The sequence below is a fragment of the Takifugu rubripes genome, chromosome 15 (genome assembly GCF_901000725.2).
Source record: "Takifugu rubripes chromosome 15, fTakRub1.2, whole genome shotgun sequence".
Classification (NCBI taxonomy): Eukaryota; Metazoa; Chordata; class Actinopteri; order Tetraodontiformes; family Tetraodontidae; genus Takifugu; species Takifugu rubripes.
This window is the reverse complement of record NC_042299.1, coordinates 13,215,945-13,234,665: the sequence shown is the minus strand read 5'-3', so window position 1 is coordinate 13,234,665 and position 18,721 is coordinate 13,215,945. Positions and strand designations below refer to the sequence as shown.

At 42.0% G+C, this 18,721-nt stretch overlaps 3 protein-coding genes across 4 annotated transcripts; 1 reads left to right on the top strand and 2 right to left on the bottom strand.

Annotated features, from left to right (window-relative positions):
- The first annotated feature begins 367 nt into the window (after nucleotides 1-367).
- On the top strand, nucleotides 368-4,245 carry mogat3b (monoacylglycerol O-acyltransferase 3b). Its single transcript, XM_003971231.3, has 8 exons — nucleotides 368-1,056; nucleotides 1,387-1,477; nucleotides 1,586-1,693; nucleotides 1,925-1,995; nucleotides 2,131-2,335; nucleotides 2,433-2,607; nucleotides 2,682-2,866; nucleotides 2,945-4,245. Exons 2-8 carry the CDS (start codon nucleotides 1,396-1,398, stop codon nucleotides 3,097-3,099), a joined length of 981 nt encoding a protein of 326 aa, XP_003971280.1. The 5' UTR covers nucleotides 368-1,056; nucleotides 1,387-1,395; the 3' UTR covers nucleotides 3,100-4,245.
- A 367-nt stretch (nucleotides 4,246-4,612) lies between these two features.
- srrt (serrate RNA effector molecule homolog (Arabidopsis)) lies at nucleotides 4,613-11,290 on the bottom strand. The gene is made up of 20 exons (XM_003971230.3): nucleotides 11,201-11,290; nucleotides 10,414-10,532; nucleotides 10,185-10,313; nucleotides 9,958-10,104; nucleotides 9,645-9,833; nucleotides 8,249-8,418; nucleotides 7,952-8,124; nucleotides 7,767-7,877; nucleotides 7,541-7,694; nucleotides 7,153-7,298; nucleotides 7,011-7,072; nucleotides 6,831-6,909; nucleotides 6,495-6,683; nucleotides 6,227-6,397; nucleotides 5,953-6,106; nucleotides 5,657-5,850; nucleotides 5,389-5,545; nucleotides 5,153-5,245; nucleotides 4,960-5,083; nucleotides 4,613-4,830 (listed from the first exon to the last, which is right to left on the bottom strand). The coding sequence occupies exons 2-20, from the start codon at nucleotides 10,530-10,532 to the stop codon at nucleotides 4,755-4,757; spliced, it is 2,637 nt and encodes an 878-aa protein (XP_003971279.1). The 5' UTR covers nucleotides 11,201-11,290; the 3' UTR covers nucleotides 4,613-4,754.
- A 2,101-nt stretch (nucleotides 11,291-13,391) lies between these two features.
- rnf167 (ring finger protein 167) lies at nucleotides 13,392-18,584 on the bottom strand. 2 transcript variants are annotated; one of them, XM_011611531.2, is made up of 11 exons: nucleotides 18,388-18,584; nucleotides 18,179-18,312; nucleotides 17,184-17,315; nucleotides 16,977-17,054; nucleotides 16,745-16,882; nucleotides 16,583-16,670; nucleotides 16,402-16,492; nucleotides 16,212-16,317; nucleotides 15,528-15,621; nucleotides 15,288-15,368; nucleotides 13,392-15,202 (listed from the first exon to the last, which is right to left on the bottom strand). In XM_011611531.2, the coding sequence occupies exons 3-11, from the start codon at nucleotides 17,286-17,288 to the stop codon at nucleotides 14,754-14,756; spliced, it is 1,230 nt and encodes a 409-aa protein (XP_011609833.2). In that variant the 5' UTR covers nucleotides 17,289-17,315; nucleotides 18,179-18,312; nucleotides 18,388-18,584; the 3' UTR covers nucleotides 13,392-14,753. The 2 variants fall into 2 exon arrangements, with proteins under 2 accessions (XP_011609833.2, XP_011609834.2); XM_011611532.2 differs by having other exon boundaries at nucleotides 18,421-18,584.
- Between the last annotated feature and the right edge of the window lie 137 nt (nucleotides 18,585-18,721).

The following is an 18,721-nucleotide window of genomic DNA, read 5'->3' as shown; positions in this document are numbered from 1 at the left end:
TCTGGGTATATGACAGGTGCATGCAAAGTCCACACTGAGCCTGTTCACAGATTGAGTCATCATCCTTTCCGTTGTGGGGAATGAAGTGAAATACTGCAGGTTGGGCCTTCGTGGTGTTCTTGGAATTAAAAACCCACATTTTCAGCAGCGGGGCGTCGCAGATGTGGGCCGAGCGTTCAAATAAGCAGCCGCAAAGCTTTGTTGGCACCTCTCGCTCACATGATTGTCTTCAGATTAGGTGGTACACACACAAACACACACTCACCCACACACACAGATCTATAATCCATCTACCCAGGTGCTTTCACTCGATTTACCTGATTAGACTTCAGGGTCATGTGGGCATGACATTTAAGTTTTCCTCGCCTTCCCGAGAGCTGGATCTGACAGGACGAGGCACCCGCAGGAGCGTTACTTACTGATTCACCGCCCTTCCCAGGAGAGCCCCATTCATCCCTCATCAGCCAGCAATTAGCAACACACTTGCTGAAGCGGAGGGCCTTTCTCAAAGTTTAAAAAAGATGAACACAGGTGGGAGCAATAACGCCAGCTCTCTTCCATTAAACAGCCTTGTTAGTGAGGGCTGCTGCTCCTTCCTCAATCTGCTTCTCATTTTATGTTTCTGCATCAGCTTTGGGACCCAGAAAACATGTGAGGTAGAGTTAATGTGAAGGAAATTACAGTCAAAGAACCATCCAGAAGTGTCCGGTTGAAGGAGATCAATAGGGGAAAATTGACTTTTGGCAGAGCAGCATCAGATCGGGACTGTAGCAGTCGAGGACATCAACGTCCGTGTCCAAAGAGAGAGTGGACATTTCATTATCTGACTGTGACATCACCGACAACATGACACGGACCCAGAGCACAAAGGATCCCCACTCTACAACTTCTTTTTGTGGTTTATCTGTAAAGCCGTCTGCTTGTGCCAAAGTATCGGGGGGAGTGGATTTGTTATCAGCTGATAGAACCATCCGGTCAAAGTGCACGCCGCAGTCCGTGCTTCTACTGAGTGAATCTGAGCGAACGATTAAAACTCTGGAATAAACTCTTAACCAGGTAAAATGCTGTGTTTTTATACTTCTTACCAGCTGTGAGCATTGTTTTAGGGTGTGTAAATGACTGTAAAACAGGCCGGATCATTTGAAGACGCATCATATCAGGGAAGCGCTGAAATCTTGTGTCTGTGTGTGCTGTAAATGCAGAAACCTGAGGCACCACTTGTAAATCTATGGGTTCCCTAAAGCAAGAGATCACATGCAAGTGTGCTGATTGCCACTGCAGTCTGGCTTGCAACAAAAATACCCCTCACATATCAGCTCCTTTCACAGAAAAAAGATGTTATTTCCAGGCATGAAGTGTTTTGATTGTAGTTAATGTGGCCTCCAGGTTGCAGGAATGACTAAGGAGAAATCTCAGCTGAAGGAGTACGTGGAGGTAGTGAGTGTTCTTCAGTGGGTGCTGAGCTTTCTCTTCATGGGTAAGGTCTTTTCATCTGCCCCCCCAGCTCAGATGGAGTATCTCTAACTATGCAGCTGAGCTTATCCAAGACGTCTTTTCTAACCCCAACATGCGCCTCGCCGTGCAGGAGTAGGTTGTATTGTCCTGCTGGTGTACCTCATGTTTACGTCACTGTGGCCACTCTCCACTCTCTACTTCATATGGATGGTGATAGACTGGAGGACTCCTGAACGAGGTACACCAAAGCATCAATGAGAGGAGTTTGTAGAATTTGTGTAAAAAGGCAAAATCAGGGAATAGCAACGCCGTTTACATTCTCAAAGTTGGTGGTGCATTATGGGAGTTAACGTACTTCATGTTTGTAGTGTGAATGAACGGTTTTGTTGGAATTTTGGATAAATCCTACAGTAATTAAGACTGTGTGCAGATAAATAGAGCTTAACGGTGATTTCTAATATACTCTCAGGGGGCCGGAGGACAAGATTTGTAAGAAACTGGAAAGTGTGGGACCACTTTAGAGATTTCTTCCCAATCAAGGTAAGTAACCCTAAGGAACGCGGATTGTTCCACTCATCATTTGAATTGGCAATACTTTGCCCTGCAGATGCGTCTAAAATGTGTAAATGAGCAATATGATTAAATACAGAATATTAAGGGATTTTTCCTACTCAGCTGGTGAAGACTGTGGACCTGAATCCAAACAAGAACTACATCTTAGGTTATCACCCACATGGCATCATGAGCACCGGAGCCTTCGCCACCTTTGGCACCGACAGCTGCGGGTTCATGGAGGTGTTTCCTGGTGTCAAGCCCACTTTGGCAGTACTGGCTGGACTTTTCATGATACCAATTTTTAGGGAGTACCTCATGAGTGGAGGTACATCTGTTTCTGCACTTCAGTGTAATAAAGTGCAATTAAGCTTTAAAAAAAAACAACAAATGCACCTAATCTGATATCTTCCTCGTCTGAACAGGCCTCTGCCCGGTCAGTAAATCCAGTCTGGTGCACCTTCTCTCCAAAAGTGGTAAGGGCAATGCAGTGGTGATTGTGATAGGGGGCGCTGCCGAGTCTCTTGCCTCCTCACCCGGGGTCAACACGGTGGTCGTGAGACAGAGGAAAGGATTTGTGCGGATGGCGCTAGAGTTTGGGTGAGAAGTGGGTTTAATACACATAGGGAATTCTAACCGGGAAACACCCTGACGGGACCTCTGATGTTCCACAGGGCTGATCTGGTGCCCGTTTACTCATTCGGGGAGAACGAGCTCTTCCAGCAGGTCATTTTCCCAGAGGGGAGCCTGGGTCGGAGGCTACAGGACCTGTTCAAAAAGACCATGGGTTTTGCCCCGTGTCTGTTCATCGGCGAGCGCATGGCGCTGGTGCCTTACAAGATTCCCATCACTATCGTTGGTAAGCCTGCAGTTCTTCCGCATCCTCTAAATTTTGGGCAATATCTTGTTTGTCATGCTGAACATTTGCTTCTTTCAGTGGGAAGACCGATCCCGGTGCCGAAACGGGCCACACCCACGGAAGAAGAAGTGGACCACTACCATGAACTTTACATGGAGGCTTTGTCCAAGTTGTTCCATGAACACAAGCTCAGCTGTGGACTTCCTGAAGACCACAAACTTCAGATCATCTAGATTTCTTTGACTCGCAACATTAACTCTTTACTTCCATGTCGAATTTTTAAACAGGCCTCAACCCCGTTGGTTTCTTGTGAACACTGGATGCTCTGACAGCATCTGCCATTACTGTATATAAGGTGCACGCTCATGGGCTTCGACAGCCAACATTTGGAACTCTTCTGATGGGGAAAGCAGCAGAAACCACAACACCTCTGACCAAACTTGACAAAAACGGGCAACACAAATGAATATGAAAGATACTTGTTTTTTTTGTTGTTTTTTTTTTAACTAGCTGCCTGATTGAGGTCCATGAGATAAGAGTGTCACTGCCAATTGACGTCATTCAGGAACGAACACTGCTGGGTCATAAAATGTCAGATTTTTTGCTGTATTTCTTTATGGCTTTGGTTGCTGAGTCAGAAATGACTACAGTCGCCGGAATCATCAATTTTAATGCTGCAGAAAACAGTCAAATTAATGTATCACAGCGTTCTGATCGATCGCCATGCATGCTGTCCTGGTCCAGTTGAGTTTGTTTTTGAAGCACCACCTGACACAAACGCACAAACAAGAGAAAAGAGCTCGGTATTGATCTGAAAAACTGGATTATTGGCTTGAACAAGTCAACAGTGTCACTTCTTAAAGCAGCTACAGGTCAGCAGCTGTTCTGGAATACAAATGCATCTGGTCCAGTTGCCTCTGCTACGATCAGAAACAAAAGCTAATCATCTGCTGCTGACAGGAAAGCGATCAGGATTGTGGATGGAAGACTAAAGATCATTATAAGGCCTGGTGTCCCTTCCAGCTTAGACACCGCTCAGATTCAGAACGCGTTGTTCACAGTCCATCGGCGTGAAAGCTTCAAGAAGAAGGCTCCTGACGCAGACTAAGAACCAGAAAAAAATCCCATAAACCCTAGAACAGGCCAGAATCTATGATTTAAAAAAAGACTTGTTTCAGTAGAACTGTCAGAAGTTTATAGATTGATTAAAATGACCAGCACGGAATGGCCACAATATTAATTCTGATGTATTCACTGAGCAGACTTGAGCATATTTTCAGACACTTTTGTGTTTGTTGATGCAATTTAGCACCAGTTAAGCATATCGGGGACTGTATCCATATTATTGCATTAATATTTGTACAAATTAAATCTTTCAGTTTGGTGCAAAGCAAAACAAGTGGACAAACACGTGCAATTCGGGGGTTTGTTCAGTAGAGGGCACCCAATGCTCCGTTCAGCCTCCCAACAGAAGCGTCGAGGAAGTGCAGGGAAATTATGAGGGCAGTAACATCAACAAAAAAATTGTCTTTAGCCACAGTGATTAGTCTTGACTAGTTAGTTATAATTAGTCTTGACTGTTAATGATTGTCCCGTCTTAATGCCACAAAGAATGTATATTTGGGATCAAGTGAAGTACCAGCATTCTCTAAAAAAAAAAGGAATAGTCTTTAAAATAACCCACTCACTCACTCACTCACTTTCTACCGCTTGTTCCGCCACCTTTAAAATAACCATGAAACAAACTGATCACATCACATCTTTATTAAAGAAAAAGTTTGGAACAGAAGAAAAAAACCTAAATGCACAGAAACCTAATTTACTGCAGTAGAGAGCAAGTAAAACACTACAGATCTGGACAAAACGCTAAAGGGACTAAGTGAATGCTCTAGAAGAAGTCCATGTCGTCTGGAGCGTCCAGGTCACGATATTCAATGATGTTGCGTGGGTCACCTCGAGACATTCTGATGCAGTTTTTGGTGCAAGAGAAAAATATGGAATCAGGAAAAATGAATCCACAGCTCAATATCAAACACAAACAGAAAGGTCATGGTAAAAAATAAAGTTATATATCACACATACAGCGCGCTCACCTCATGTTGTGTGGCTTCCCCATGTAGCCACCTTGTCCTCGGAAGTTGTCATAATTCCCTCGGCCACCTCCTCCTCCTCCCCCTCCTCCTCCGCCATACTGGTTAGGAGGGTAAGGAGGCCCGCCTGTTCACAAACACTCATAAATAATGACAGAACAGACTTCGCACTTTCATTATCTACACTAACACTTACCCCCATAGCCCATCAGTGGTGGACGCGGCTGCCCATAGCCCATTGGACCCTGGGGAGCTTGTGGTGGAAATGGCAAGCTGGGTGAAAGCAAAGCTGCAGGATAAAAGAGACAAATTTCCAACTATAAATTCATCTCAGAGTTATTATATTGGTAATCCAAAGCATGAATTCATCAGTGAACAGCACGACCCTTTTTCTGCCCACTGGGTGTGACAACATTAAAAAGCTGCGTGTACCAGGACTGGGGCCTGGGAGAGGAGGAAGCTTCATCTCTGGCATTGCCGGTCTCTTGGCATCCATCAGGAAGTTATTGAAAAAAGTCACTTCTTTTTTCACTTCTTCTATCTTGTCTCCGTGTTTGTTTAGGATGTGCTTCCGAACAAACTCTGGGCCCTTAAAATAATATGAAACATAGATGTTAATATTGAAATAATAATCAGCGAATGAATGTGCAGTCTGGTCTTCAGTGTCAGACTATAACCATCATAAACATTAATGACGCACCTTAAATTTCTTGCCACTTAGTGGGCAGAGCCATTTGTCCTTTCCCAGCTCCTGAGTGTTGGCAGACACAAACTTCTCCACCTCCTCCTCGGGATCCTTGCGGCCCATTTTCGTTGCCTCGTCCTCAGACAAAATTTCTTTTAAACTGAACAACGGACTCAGCTTCTCCTCCATCCCCTTCTGCCACTGTTGAACTTTTTGACAGATTTTTTTTACAAATTTAAATGTTACCACACTCGATTTTGTCACTAAAACCTAAAAATCAATGTAGCGCTCAACAAACAAGGGTTTCTCACCTTCCCCGTGCGTGATGCGGTTTGGGGGGATGGGTCCACGCACGTGAATCATGCCACAGCGGTTGGGCATTTCATCCTCACTGGGGTATTCACATGTGTTGTAATAATCAATTGAGTGCACGATGCGCAGATACCAAACCAGTCGATCCAACACCTGGAAGAGAGACATGGCAAAGAATCTTGTTCCCTTTTCTTATCTAGACAATTGTAGTTATACATTGGAGAGACTATAGAGATGAAATATAAAGCATATTTCATCAGACAAATATCAGACCTTAGCTAGTTTGTCATCTCGCTCGACAGTGGTCTCTGTGGGGTTCCCCTCCTTGGTGGTTTCATCGGGATCCATCCCACTCCCGGAGCCAAGAAGCTCCTCCTCCTCAGCACTGACCTCCTCTATCAGGTAATCTGTGATGTTCTTCAGGATGGGGTTCTGAGCAGGCAACTTCAACATACGCAAATGAACTCAGTTACACGGAAAACTCTCAGGCCAAATTGCTGAAAGTGACCCAGCGATTGAGTGAGATCAATCAGGGATCTACCTCAGAGCTGTGCCCCTCCTCCTGGAACTTGGTCCACAGGTCTCCCTTCTCATCCAAGGCATGGATGAGTTTAGCGGCCAGTTTAATATCATTGCGCAGCACCTGCTTGTGCTGGGTGATCCCGTTGACGTTGCGCACCCTCCGGGCCAGGTCCCTGTTTACCACAGGTGCCAGTTCACAATCTCGCAGCTGTAAAAGAGTCAAGAAACAATACAGAAGCAGACAGAGAGCTCTCAAACGCAGCAATGGAGTATTTAAATGTCTATCAAAATTAAAAACAAAACAACATAGTTCATCAACATAATGAGACTGACAATCATTCATTGTCATACATACGCGAATATTCTGCAGGTTCCAGCAAACTTCCTTTATGTTTATGGCACGGTCAAAGGTCACCCAGCAACGTCTGTAAAACCTGTGGCCATGCAGAGCGTACCGTCACGTTACTGTGTCGTCACCCGCACTGCAAAAATCACGAAGAAAACTGAACGCAACAACAATTTTTCAAATAGCGACCTGCGCTCCGGATGAGGGTCGGACAGGCAAACGCGGAGAAACCCAGGGTACCTCCGGCAGAGCTAAGAAAACCAGCAGACACAGATGCTGTGTTAAAAGACGCGTTGCTCGCTGTGCGTCAGAAACAGCCGCGTTAACTCACTGAAATGATCTCAGCTCTGGAAATGGTGGGAGCGATGCTCCTCATGAACAGAGAGCAGGTCTTGTGGAGCGGCCGAGGTCTGGGAGCGTCATCCTTGGTCTTCTTTTCCTCTTTCTTTTCCACTTCAGTCTTGTCCTTTGGCTCATCTTTTTTTATTTAAAGCGTCAAAGAATAAAGTGTCAGGAGCCATAACAAAATGCACATGTATTTTACACTGAACTGAACCTCACTCTCAAGAGTCTACTTCCTTTTAAACTAGTGTAAAAGGTGAATAAGCCAATAATACAATCGTTTCATGCGTATGTCGCAGATGTGCTTCATGAACTGGGGAGGTCGTTACTACATTACTAAGACTCAGTCACAAACCAAATAAATGCCCAAACTTCACCTTCCTCTTCGTCATCATCCTTGTCTTCCAGGTCTTTGTCCTTCTGCGATTTATCGGAGCAGTAGGAATTGGAGTCAGAATCGGAGTCGGAGTCGCTCTCAGAGCCACTGCCCTCATCGTCGCTGTCTCCGCTGCGCTTCCTCTTTCTTCTTGGCTGATAAATCAAAGTTCATTTGCACGATTCCTGTCTTGTCTAAAATGATTTGACATGGACTCCTAAACTTACTTTCTTCGGCGCAGACATTTCATCCTTGGTGCCTTCTTTCTGTCCCTCCTCTTTCGTCCCATCGCCTTCCGTCGCGGCTCCTCTCTGTGTGACTGCGGAGTTGTCCTCTTCCTGCGGCGCAGGTCTTTATTAACAACCGAGCACTCACATGAGGCTAATGAGGCCAAACAAAAACCACAGCCCACCTTCTCATTCTTGTCTTTCTCCATTAAGGCTTTACGGTCACCATCCACGCCTTTGGGGAGCTCTCTCTTGGGGGGTTCGCCAGCTCCTAAAGCAGACTTCTCTTCCTCCTCCTCAGCTGTCAGGTCCAAGATTCGAAGATCATGATCTGTCCCTCCTTCCATCTTTATCACAGCTGAGGAAATAAATGACATATTTCATTTTGATCACATCCAGTTCCACAATGAATTATTGTAAACTCTTCCCTGCAGATTTTTGTGTGCGATTGTTGTGATTTTTATTTCATCATTCCATCTCACCTGCATCTAGAACCTTAATGATGGCTGGGGTCTGATCGATGTCCAGGGAGACGTTATCAAACCAGCCATTCTCCATCAGGAAAGTGAAGACGTTCAGACGGTTGTTCAAGGCGCTCTGAGTTTCTGCTTTAAGCCTGCTGGTTTCATCTGGATGATACTTGGTCCTGAACCTGCATTCCGAGTTTGTTCCAGAAAGAGGTGGGCAGGGAGTAGGATGAATAGGAAGCAAAACTTGACAATTAGAATCTATACATTACCACATATTATCAGTCTATGTTGTAAGTGACATGTTTCACTGAAAAATATTACAAAAAATATATTTTTTAAAAGTAAGCTCTTGTGAGAGTTTGCAAATACAAAATTTGGGATCAATTATTAAGTCAGGATGAGATAATTAGTCTGCTTAAATGCCCTTCAGTGTGTGCACCTTTGCCTGATTGTTGTACTGTTGTCTCATTATTGCACATTCTGAGAAATGATTTACTCACCAATAAACGAGGAAAAAAACTCAAGCAGAAATTATGAAATGAAGCATTCACATATTGAGAATTTCACACTTAAAAGCTTGATCAGTGAGTAAACTACAGTTACCTTGTGTTCTGCCAGTTTATTAACAAATAAATACAGAGAGGGGGGATCTCTTCTGTGGAAAAGCGCTCCACTTCACCACAGTGGTGTGTCTGTTTACACACAAATTCGGATTTGGGATTTGTTTTGATCCGGATATAAAAAGAAAATAGCTTCAAAAAAATCATAAAAGATGAAAAAAATCTCCACGCGCGGAAAAACGCTCGACCATCTATCTAAGCTCCCTCATACTTTGTTTCTAAGAGCAACTGCATTGTGCGCAGTGCATGCCCTTGCTGTCTACGACCGATTCCAGGTGATGAGTTCCACTTTTTCTCATCTTCAAAAACCACGCTGTCAACATGGTAGTGGGAATGAAGGGGGAAATGGTTAAGGCAAAATACAACAATTTTACACAACACCTGTAAAATTATTGAAAAGATTATATTATTAGAAAATATGCAGTTGCCTCTACATGGAGTATTCTATCGAAACAATAACATCTAGGTTAATTATAGTAAATGAATGGGTTAAATCTAATTGTGAACCAGAACCAATTGTTAAACTGCCTTTTCCTGAATATAATTTACTCTCTTGAATATGAATCATAAGACCTATTGATCCACCAACAGCGGCACCAGGCTTAAACTTTGATTGGTATGAACAAATTGATAACAAATTAATATCTTAGAGTCACGATTAAGAATTTCCCAGTTTGGGATCAATAGAGTAAATCTAATCAAAACAATGAGAACCAAAGGAAATGATCTATACAAACAACTACTAATAATATTAAAAAAACATTAAAATGAACCAGATATGATCGTACCACTCCTCATCTTTATGAGCTAGGAAGAAGTCCTGCATCTGCTGCCGACGGAAGTCAATCTTGTACTCATTGTAGCGTTTGACCGCTTCAGTTTCATCCACAGAATCATCTAGGGACAGCAGGAATTCCTTAAAGCTCTTCATTATGGGAGGTGGTGGGCCTAATTCAATGTCATGGATGTTGCCAAGCCTACCAGAAGGGACACAAAAAATTTAAATAACAGCAAAGTAGCAAAAATTAAAAGTTGGAGAACCGCATTGATTTTTATAGCTTTATGCAAAAATAGTACAAGCTGAGTCAAAAGTTCTCTTACCTTGCTTGAATAGGGATTCCATGATGAGGCTGCATGAGATGCAAGTCAGGATGACCCCAGTGTTGTGGTGGGCCATAACTGGGACCACCTCCTCCACCAAAACCCATGTCATAACCACCACGATAGGGATCTCCACCATGGTCATCCCTGATGAGGACAGTTTTTTTTCACATGGAGCAAGATAGCTGTTCAAAGGAGTTTGAATGAATCAGTGCTTATAATCTTACCACTCTCTTCTCATGCGTTTCTGCTGGGGACTCATATCGTGTCTCGGTGGTGTGAATCTTTCTCTACGACCTCTCTCATAATCCCGGTATTCTCCTCGACTACGCCGCTCCCTGCCTCTGTCCCACTCCCTGTAAAAGTTGAATTCAGAAGGAATTATTAAGGTGAGGCCAGACAAATATTAGACCCCGCTGAGAAACGAAATGCCGAGGAAGAAGGCTATTTTGGCACCTTTCATTCCATTCATCTCTGCGTCTGTCTTCCCGCTCTCGGGAACGGTCGTAGTCGCTCCTCTCCCTTCTGAATTTGTCCCTTCTCCTGCGGTCATACTCATCGTCACTGTCTCCCATCTGTTATCAAGTTAAGACAAAAATGGCTGTTACACATTAGAATGGGGAAGCCAAATACACCAAAGCAATATAAAATATTTCTCAGGATTTTACCTTGCAAGGAATTTCAAAATTGTGACAAGATTTGTAAATAAGGCGATATTTCTGGTGATTGTGCACCAAAGATAGTCTGTTTTTAAATATTTGTTAAAGATGCTGTTTCTTGAATAAATCGGAAGGTAGGCGCAGAAAATCCACGAAATTCGATAAATTATTGCCACATAAACTGAATATTCGACAAGTATAAAAATATTGTAATATTGTCAACTAACTAGCATCAGTTGGCTAAACCAACCAACTGTTGGTACAACGCATAAAGTCACAAACTCAGCAGTATAGAATATCTTATATATCACAATCTACAGCTATTTACTTAAATGGGCATTGATATTGATAAATATATAGCTATGATGACTAGAATAACTAGAGTTTTTATTCTGTTGTAAGATGATTGTAACAGGATGGCTAATGTTAGCTATTAGGCTACGGCAGTTAGCTTGAAATGTGTTCTCTCTTGTACGCGAGAGGATTTTTCATATACACCAGAGAATAGATACTCCATTTACAATCTGACTACATTGATTAAAAAAAAAACCATTTGTATTACAATGTAATACATTTAATCATACCTCTGCCTGGATCGACTTCGCGTGTTCCTTACCGACTACCAGAGCTTTGTCTTCTTCGTACCTTTTTACCGACCGGATGTTGTGGCCACATCGTGCAATGCTGCCCCCAAATGGTTGGGAGTGCGATTTATTAATTTATTTGTTTATTTGCAACTCAGGAAATCATTGTCAAGTCTATAAATCAACCGACTTGATTAAAAAAATGCCTTTTTTTGCATGTTATACATTCCAAAAGTAATGACATTTATGATTTTCTTTGGGTGTGTACTAATTTTAAAATCGGTACTGAAATAGAAGATGTCTGATGACACACACCACTGCTGATTTAGTTATGGGATTGACCCTCGGTGGAAAGGAGCGTTACGACTGTCATGTGATCCAGTCATCAGGTGAAAGAACACACAGGAAGTAAACAAAGGGCAAACTCAGGCACCCTGCAATATTAGTTAGAATGGATGGATGGATGGATGGACGGACGGACGGACGGACGGACGGACGGACGGACGGATGGATGGATGGATGGATGGATTTAAAAATAAACAAGACAACCATGGTGGTCATAAATCACCCACTGCAACATGAGCATTGCATTGTTTTACTTAATATTTCTGTACATATTTGCACACATGTGAAAGCAGATTTGTGTGTAAAACATACTGATATTTGCAACAATAGTCAAACAGATTCAGTCACATTCATGACTGCGTCCACTGTCTTTACCAACAGCACACACATCTGAATATAACGCATCATTTTCTCGAGCTTTTCTTCGTCCTTCCTCTGAAGCGGATCTGGTGCCTCATGTAATCCAGCATCGTACGCGGCCACACTTTAGTTGTCTGTGTTTCATCTTCCAGGAGAAACATAGACAGCATTTGTTTTGGAAATGAATCAGGGATGCGTTTTTCCACAAAATCCTGTAAGTGCATAAGCAATGACTTAATTTCCTTTTCAATTTGCACAGACATCATCAGGCAAACTGATAGTTCTTAAACATTTGCCTCTTTGGTTCCAGTTTGTTAACATAGATGGAACTTGTATGTTTATAGTCAAATACACATTTACTTTACCTCATTTTCAGCTTCTCTTGAGTGGAGCAGCACAAACAAAGTCAACATGAGGGTCAGCAAAAAAATATAATGAGATGTTGGCCACATGGATCCAGGCATCTTTTATTTCAAATTGTATCAATGTGCAGAGAAGGTTCAACTGCTGGAGGCACATCAGAGAATCCAGAACCAGAATAAGCCTTCAGGGGTTTCATACTTTTATACTTATGGTGTCACGTCACACCCCGAGCGCCAGCCACCATATTTACATTATGACTGTAGTTGCAGGTCTAACAGGCTCAGATCTGAATTGTCTTTTCTTCTGAGCAGCAGGAGATTTGATTAAGGGAACATTAAATAGAGAAATTCTAAAGACGCCGAGCTTGTTAAAGGGGACTATTCAGAAAGGATTATCGTCTATAACTGGAAATGTTAATGAATCACCATTACAAAGAAGCCGGTCTGGGAAAAAAACCACAGTAATATCAGTTTATTCTTTAGCCATTGATACAACACCTCACTTAATAAATAAGATGGACTAAAAGCTAAGAGCATAACTAACAGTTGACACAAATTAGTGCAGCATCTCACAGTCAGGTGAATATTTGTCACAACTGTGTGTTATAAACTGTGTGTAAACCTCAGGGTTGATATAACATTCACTATCTCAGCATTTCTCTAATTTGTAGATCAGACACCTTATTTCTGCAGGGAGTCTCCTCTCTGAGCTAATTAGCTACCCAGAGTTGGTCGGCATGATTAACAATTAATGCATTTTCTTAATGAAGCTTAGTCTTTCATTATTAGCAGGAGACTAATGGCCAGATCTTGAAGGGATATAACAACAGAAGATGGATGGATGGATGGATGATGGATGGATGGATGAGGGATGGATGGATGGAGCACCCATTAAAACCGATTTCTACAGATGATTTTACGATATAAATATTTTCAAACCTGTCAGTTTGTTACAGTAAATTTTGTCTTAAGAATCAAATCTGCAACAACAGTTGCATTTTGAAATCACGCATCAGCCAAATCTGGAGATAAAAGAGATTGATTTAAAAGTCTCCCCTTTTTACCTGATTTAAAATGACTTTTTTGTGGGATGATTCTAATAAACCAAAGAGACATTTAAAAAATCTGGAGCATTTGTTTTTATTGAGAGCACAGTAGGATCAATGTTGCGTAATCTGAACAGAATCATTCATAAAGAACAACCAATCCTTCTGAATCTAGAATACATCCAGATGTTCTTTGTTCCAAGCTCATTGCTGGACATTTCAAGGCAGAGCTGATCAAACTGGGTCAAATCAATTCTGCATGAAACCACCAGCATCCTTATGCAAAAAAGAAATAAGAATACAGTAAAAACACGGTCCTTCCTATTTAAAAACAACAAAGTCTTCTTCAGAGGGAAAGATGATCAAAACTTTCTGACCAGCAGTATTAATCCCAATGTGACATGATGACAGGTCCTTTCCCTTAACATTCCACACATTTAACAGACATATAGATCAACATAAGGCAATGCTTTCCTTCCATGGTCCAATTGAACCACCCAACATGTGCAAAAAGAAAAATCCTATTAATCATCGCGTTATAACCAACTGACCCATAACCTGCGGCAATAAACCCAAGTCTGTTTAACTCTATAAATCTAAAATATTTAATATCTGTTCTTAAAATAGGAGTGAAAACAATGATAAAAGCAGCAAAATTAGAGAAAATGCTTTACATAAGATTAAAATACAGTGAACAAAGTCATCTTAAAGTTAAAGGAATAACATGAAATCTGATTAGACTTTTCTCTTCCACCCACTGGGAAATGATACAAGGCTGGGAACCAAAGCCCAAACGAGTCCGATTCATCAGTTATTCTTTTTTAAACCTCAGACTGCTCTAATGTGCATTTCAAGAGTGACCACTGAATCCATCTGCTTTAACGTCCCACTCTTGTCGTTACAGAAACTACATGTGAATTATTTCTAAAGAACATTAATTCAGAAAATTACAAACAGGAGTGCAGGACGTGTGTGTGTGTGTGTGAGAGAGTTCTTGTACTTGCTACATATTGGGTACCAAAAGCCACATTCTACTAGCAATGTGAGGACATTTTTGAGAAGTGGCGACATTTGACAGGTCCTTATAACCTCAAAGGACTGGTTGAGGGTTAAGACGTGGTTTTAAGGTAGAGGATAAAATTGGGTGTCGGTCCCGGTCAGGGTCAGCAATGAGGAATGGAGGCTTCATTGTGATGAGCTAGAGAATGCATCTATGAAAGTCCCCACAAAGATAGAAGTACAAGGTCGTGTGTGTGTGTGTGTGTGTGTTTGTAGAGAGAGAGAAGTGGATCAAGGTTCAGTGTTGGATTCCAGTTAAAAGGATCAAAACAACTGTTGCAAGATTTTAGTAACCTTTTCTGTTACACGTCTAGTTAACACCAAATCAGAAAGTCTTCTAACAGTAGGGTGCGATGGCAGTATGTCTGGGTTCAGGTGAAACTAAACTATGTTGTCACGATCGTCAGATCTCGCTCTACCCCTGCGGATGAGCTGTGCAGTGTCGTCATCAGAGTGGTGTCTCTCATCTGGGTCGTCGCTCTCTGAGTCCGTGTCCTCCTGTGGGGAGTGGTAGTCTTCGTAGTCTCCATAGCCCAGGGTGGGTGAGTCGCAGTGGACTGGGGAGACCAGGCACTGGGCGGTAGTAGTGGTGATGGAGGAGTAGGGCCCAGGGGTCCCCGATGGGGAGTCGGGACTGGAGGGCCGGAGGAGGGGCGTGCGCTCCGACTGTGCTTCCCCCTCGGCCCCCTCGTCCTCACCACGTGCTCCGCTCTCCTCCTCAGATTCAGAGTCAGAGTGCTCTGGGTTTTTCTGAGTGACGCGCTGTTTACACACAGGACACGTCTTTTTGGTCTTCGTGAGCCACGGGTCGACGCATTTGCAGTGGTACGCTGGAATAAAACATTTAAAAGTCATCACGGCCCACTTTTAGCATCCTCAAAGCACCGCTACCAGTGTCTACTATAATATATTTACCATGTGAACAAGGTAAAACTCGGAGCTTGTCCCCTTCTTCATAGTCATCTAGACAGATTGCACACACGTCATAGTCGTCCCCTGGGAGGGAGAACAGAAAAAGCCTTCAGTCATTTCAAATTAAAACAAAATTGATGTTGTCAACGCTGCTATTAATTGACAAGCACTTTTGCATCACTTCCTGTTATAATTATATCCTCTGCTTCTTTATGAAAATAAACCATTGTGATTTTCTTTTACCTTTACGGAACTTGTGGATTGGAATTCGCTTCAGTTGTTCTTTTGACAGGCGATTTTTCCTTATCCTCTTCCTGTACTGTACACATCGTATTGTCTACAGGACCAAGCAGACCATTTTTATGCTCGCTACGTCGTACCCAAGGAAACTTTTTTTAGCAGGGCAACAAGTACTGTGTAACAGAGAATTTATCCTCTTTTGGCTTTCCTGACTTATAATTAGCTCCTGAATTTCCAGGACAAAGAGGCACATTGAAGGCTCGATGCCTGATTTCCAAATAGTGTATAAAGCTGAGTGAAACAATATATAGAGTGTTTAGCATTTCCATTTCAACTGTAACCCCATTAGGTGCGTTGACAGGGATGCAACAAAACCAAATTCCTGCATTAGTTCAATTACATTAAATGCATGTGGACGTCAAACCAGCCTATGGGATCTGAGCGTGCACCAAGTCTCTGCTGCGGCTGCGACCTCGCTGGCTAACTCAATCATGGGTTGTTGTGGTTCGACAGCAAAGGTCAGCCAGTGTCGCCCAAAAACAACAAAGTAAAATCGCCACCTAATCCGATTGTTGCAAACTGCTTTGTAGACGGAAGGATGTACGTGGAAATGCACTTCTTGCTGGTGATTGAACAATGACATGTAGGCTAGTAACTCCAGGTGAGACTATGTAAATTTCCACTTACCATGACGACACACATCACAAGAATGATCATTCCAACCACTCCCGTGAATGGAATAAGGTAGTACGAGAGGGGAAAAGAAAATTCCGGTTTAAGGATCACATAAGCTCTGCGGGCCAAGAAAGGAGAGAATACCATCACTTTATATCATAAGCCTAAAACCATCATATTGAACAAACAGTTGTCTACTTACCCTTGTTCAGGTATTATTGCATTTTTAATACTCTGAGCAGCATAGTAACTGGTGAATACAGATGGGATCAAAATTTCCTTTGCAATAGTTTCTGAAGAGTAAAGAAAAACACAACATGACTGAAACTGATGTGTTTAATGTGTAAATCTTGATAATGTGTACACGAGTGAAGGAAATGTACCATTGCTGTAGTCCATGTGGAGCAGAATGTCTGAATACATGTTGTGAATGATTGCAGCGCTGTATCCCGCTTGCTGTGCATGCAAAACCTAAAAAAACAATTTGACCACTGATGTTCTGCAGCGCTTTTATAACTGAGCAGCAAGAAGCCAGAATCACTCACCTTTAAATCAAAATTGCAATCATAGCGTCTGATCAGAGCAATGGATTTGGTGATGTTGAGGTCAAACATCGGCGACAGTGGAGGAGGGGGGTCTATTGGGGTGCAGCCATTCAGTGGACGGGAGACCACCAACACTCCCTTTCACATAAAAAGAAACATTATAAATTGGTTCTTTATGTTGAGGGTATAATGCTCCTAATACATAGAGTGAATAAATAAATTAAGCTCTTACCATTAGTCCATCCTTTGGAAGTTCAGCACCAAACAAGGCAGGCAGGTCCTCAAATAACATGGAGGTCATATTGGTGTACTGCATCCAGAACAAAGTAGATAAAAGAAATATGATTTTCCCCCACAGGATTTGCATCGTAATATTTATAAGAACATTCCAAAAAAAATTTTAAATGCTTTTTGAATCTGAAAATTAGAAATTACTTACAGCAAAGATGTATGCGTGTGTAGGTGAAGGACATATTACAATGCAAAGAAGCACTGAAAGGATGCAGCACTGAGCACCCACCCAGGAATCTCCATGGAAAATCATCCTGGAGTTGATTAAAGTCACATTAACCTGTGCAAAAGGAAAAGGTTTTTTTTTTTGCTATAACGGGCAGTGAGTCCTCACCTTGTGACTTGAAGGTGATCTTGCATTCTGATCACAGATCAGTAATTAGCATAAGAATACGAAGAGACTACAAAGCAAAGCCCCACAAATATGCATCTAGATATGCAAACTATGGAATTCATACCCATTTGCCACCATGCATTTAAATGAATGTTATCATCAGAATAAAAGTACTCTGTAAACCACTTGCATGTCTTTACCAGAAAAAAGGTTTTTTACATATTTTAGAAACTCTATCAATTAACTTCTGAATAATTCGAGCTCTACAATTACATTCACTAATTCTGCAGAATTCAGCAGGTTAAAATGGTTTCATGGGTAATTAGCGTGATTTTACAACTTTAAAGTATCTGTAATTAATGGCTACTAACGTGGAATTTCTACTGTTAATCCTGGAATTTTCTGGATTCTTGCTGTGGATTTAGTAAACAATTCTTTGTCTACAGGATAAACCTATTTTTATGGACATAATCAGGTTTATGGAGCCACTAACTATATTACTCAAGTGTCATAAAGTGGTGTGCTCAGGAATTAAACACCAAACAAAAAGTTGGTAGAACACAAGTAAATAATACATAACACATAGACTTTTGCCACATTTAAACAAAATATAACACAGCATATTTTGTCATTTGATCTGTATTGTTGTGGTGTTCCTGTCCCAAATCTCGTTTTATAGTAACAGTGAAACCAATAATTTAATATTCTATATTTTAAGTGCCTTAGATTAAAGTCACGCTCTATTTTTCTTTCTAAATTATCGAATATATCTATGAATGTGTCCATTTCCCCGTCAGTGCGCGACTTACCTTAGAATCCTCTGAAAATTGGCGCACAGAACAATGTTTTCTCCAGACGTTTCACTCGAATCTCTTAAGTAACCTTAACACACGACTTTGTTGTAATCACATCTCTCCAGGTTGCTAAAAACAGTTTTATCCCCCTGAAAACAACAAAGACGATGGTAATAACCGTTAGCTTACACTGGATGGCTAACGACTACGGGTATAAGCCTTACACAGGTAGCTCGACCGTCTCCACGAAATATTACCAGTGTTTTGTAGTCCAGGTTTGTGACTAAATACGTTTACGATTGTATAAAAACACAATATTTGCCGAATAATACGCCGAAGCACTTTTCTTGTATTTAAAGTGCTGTTGACTATTACACTTGTTTGTTATTGCTCCTTGATCTCTACTTGTAATCGGGGACAACTCACCAGCGTCTGGGCCCACAGCGCCACCAACGGCAGGGATGACACATGGCAGCACGCAGCTTCTGGCTTGGGCGAATTAGAAGTCCTTGAAAACTAACGCGGTAACGAATGTTAATGGATGCACATGCCGTATAG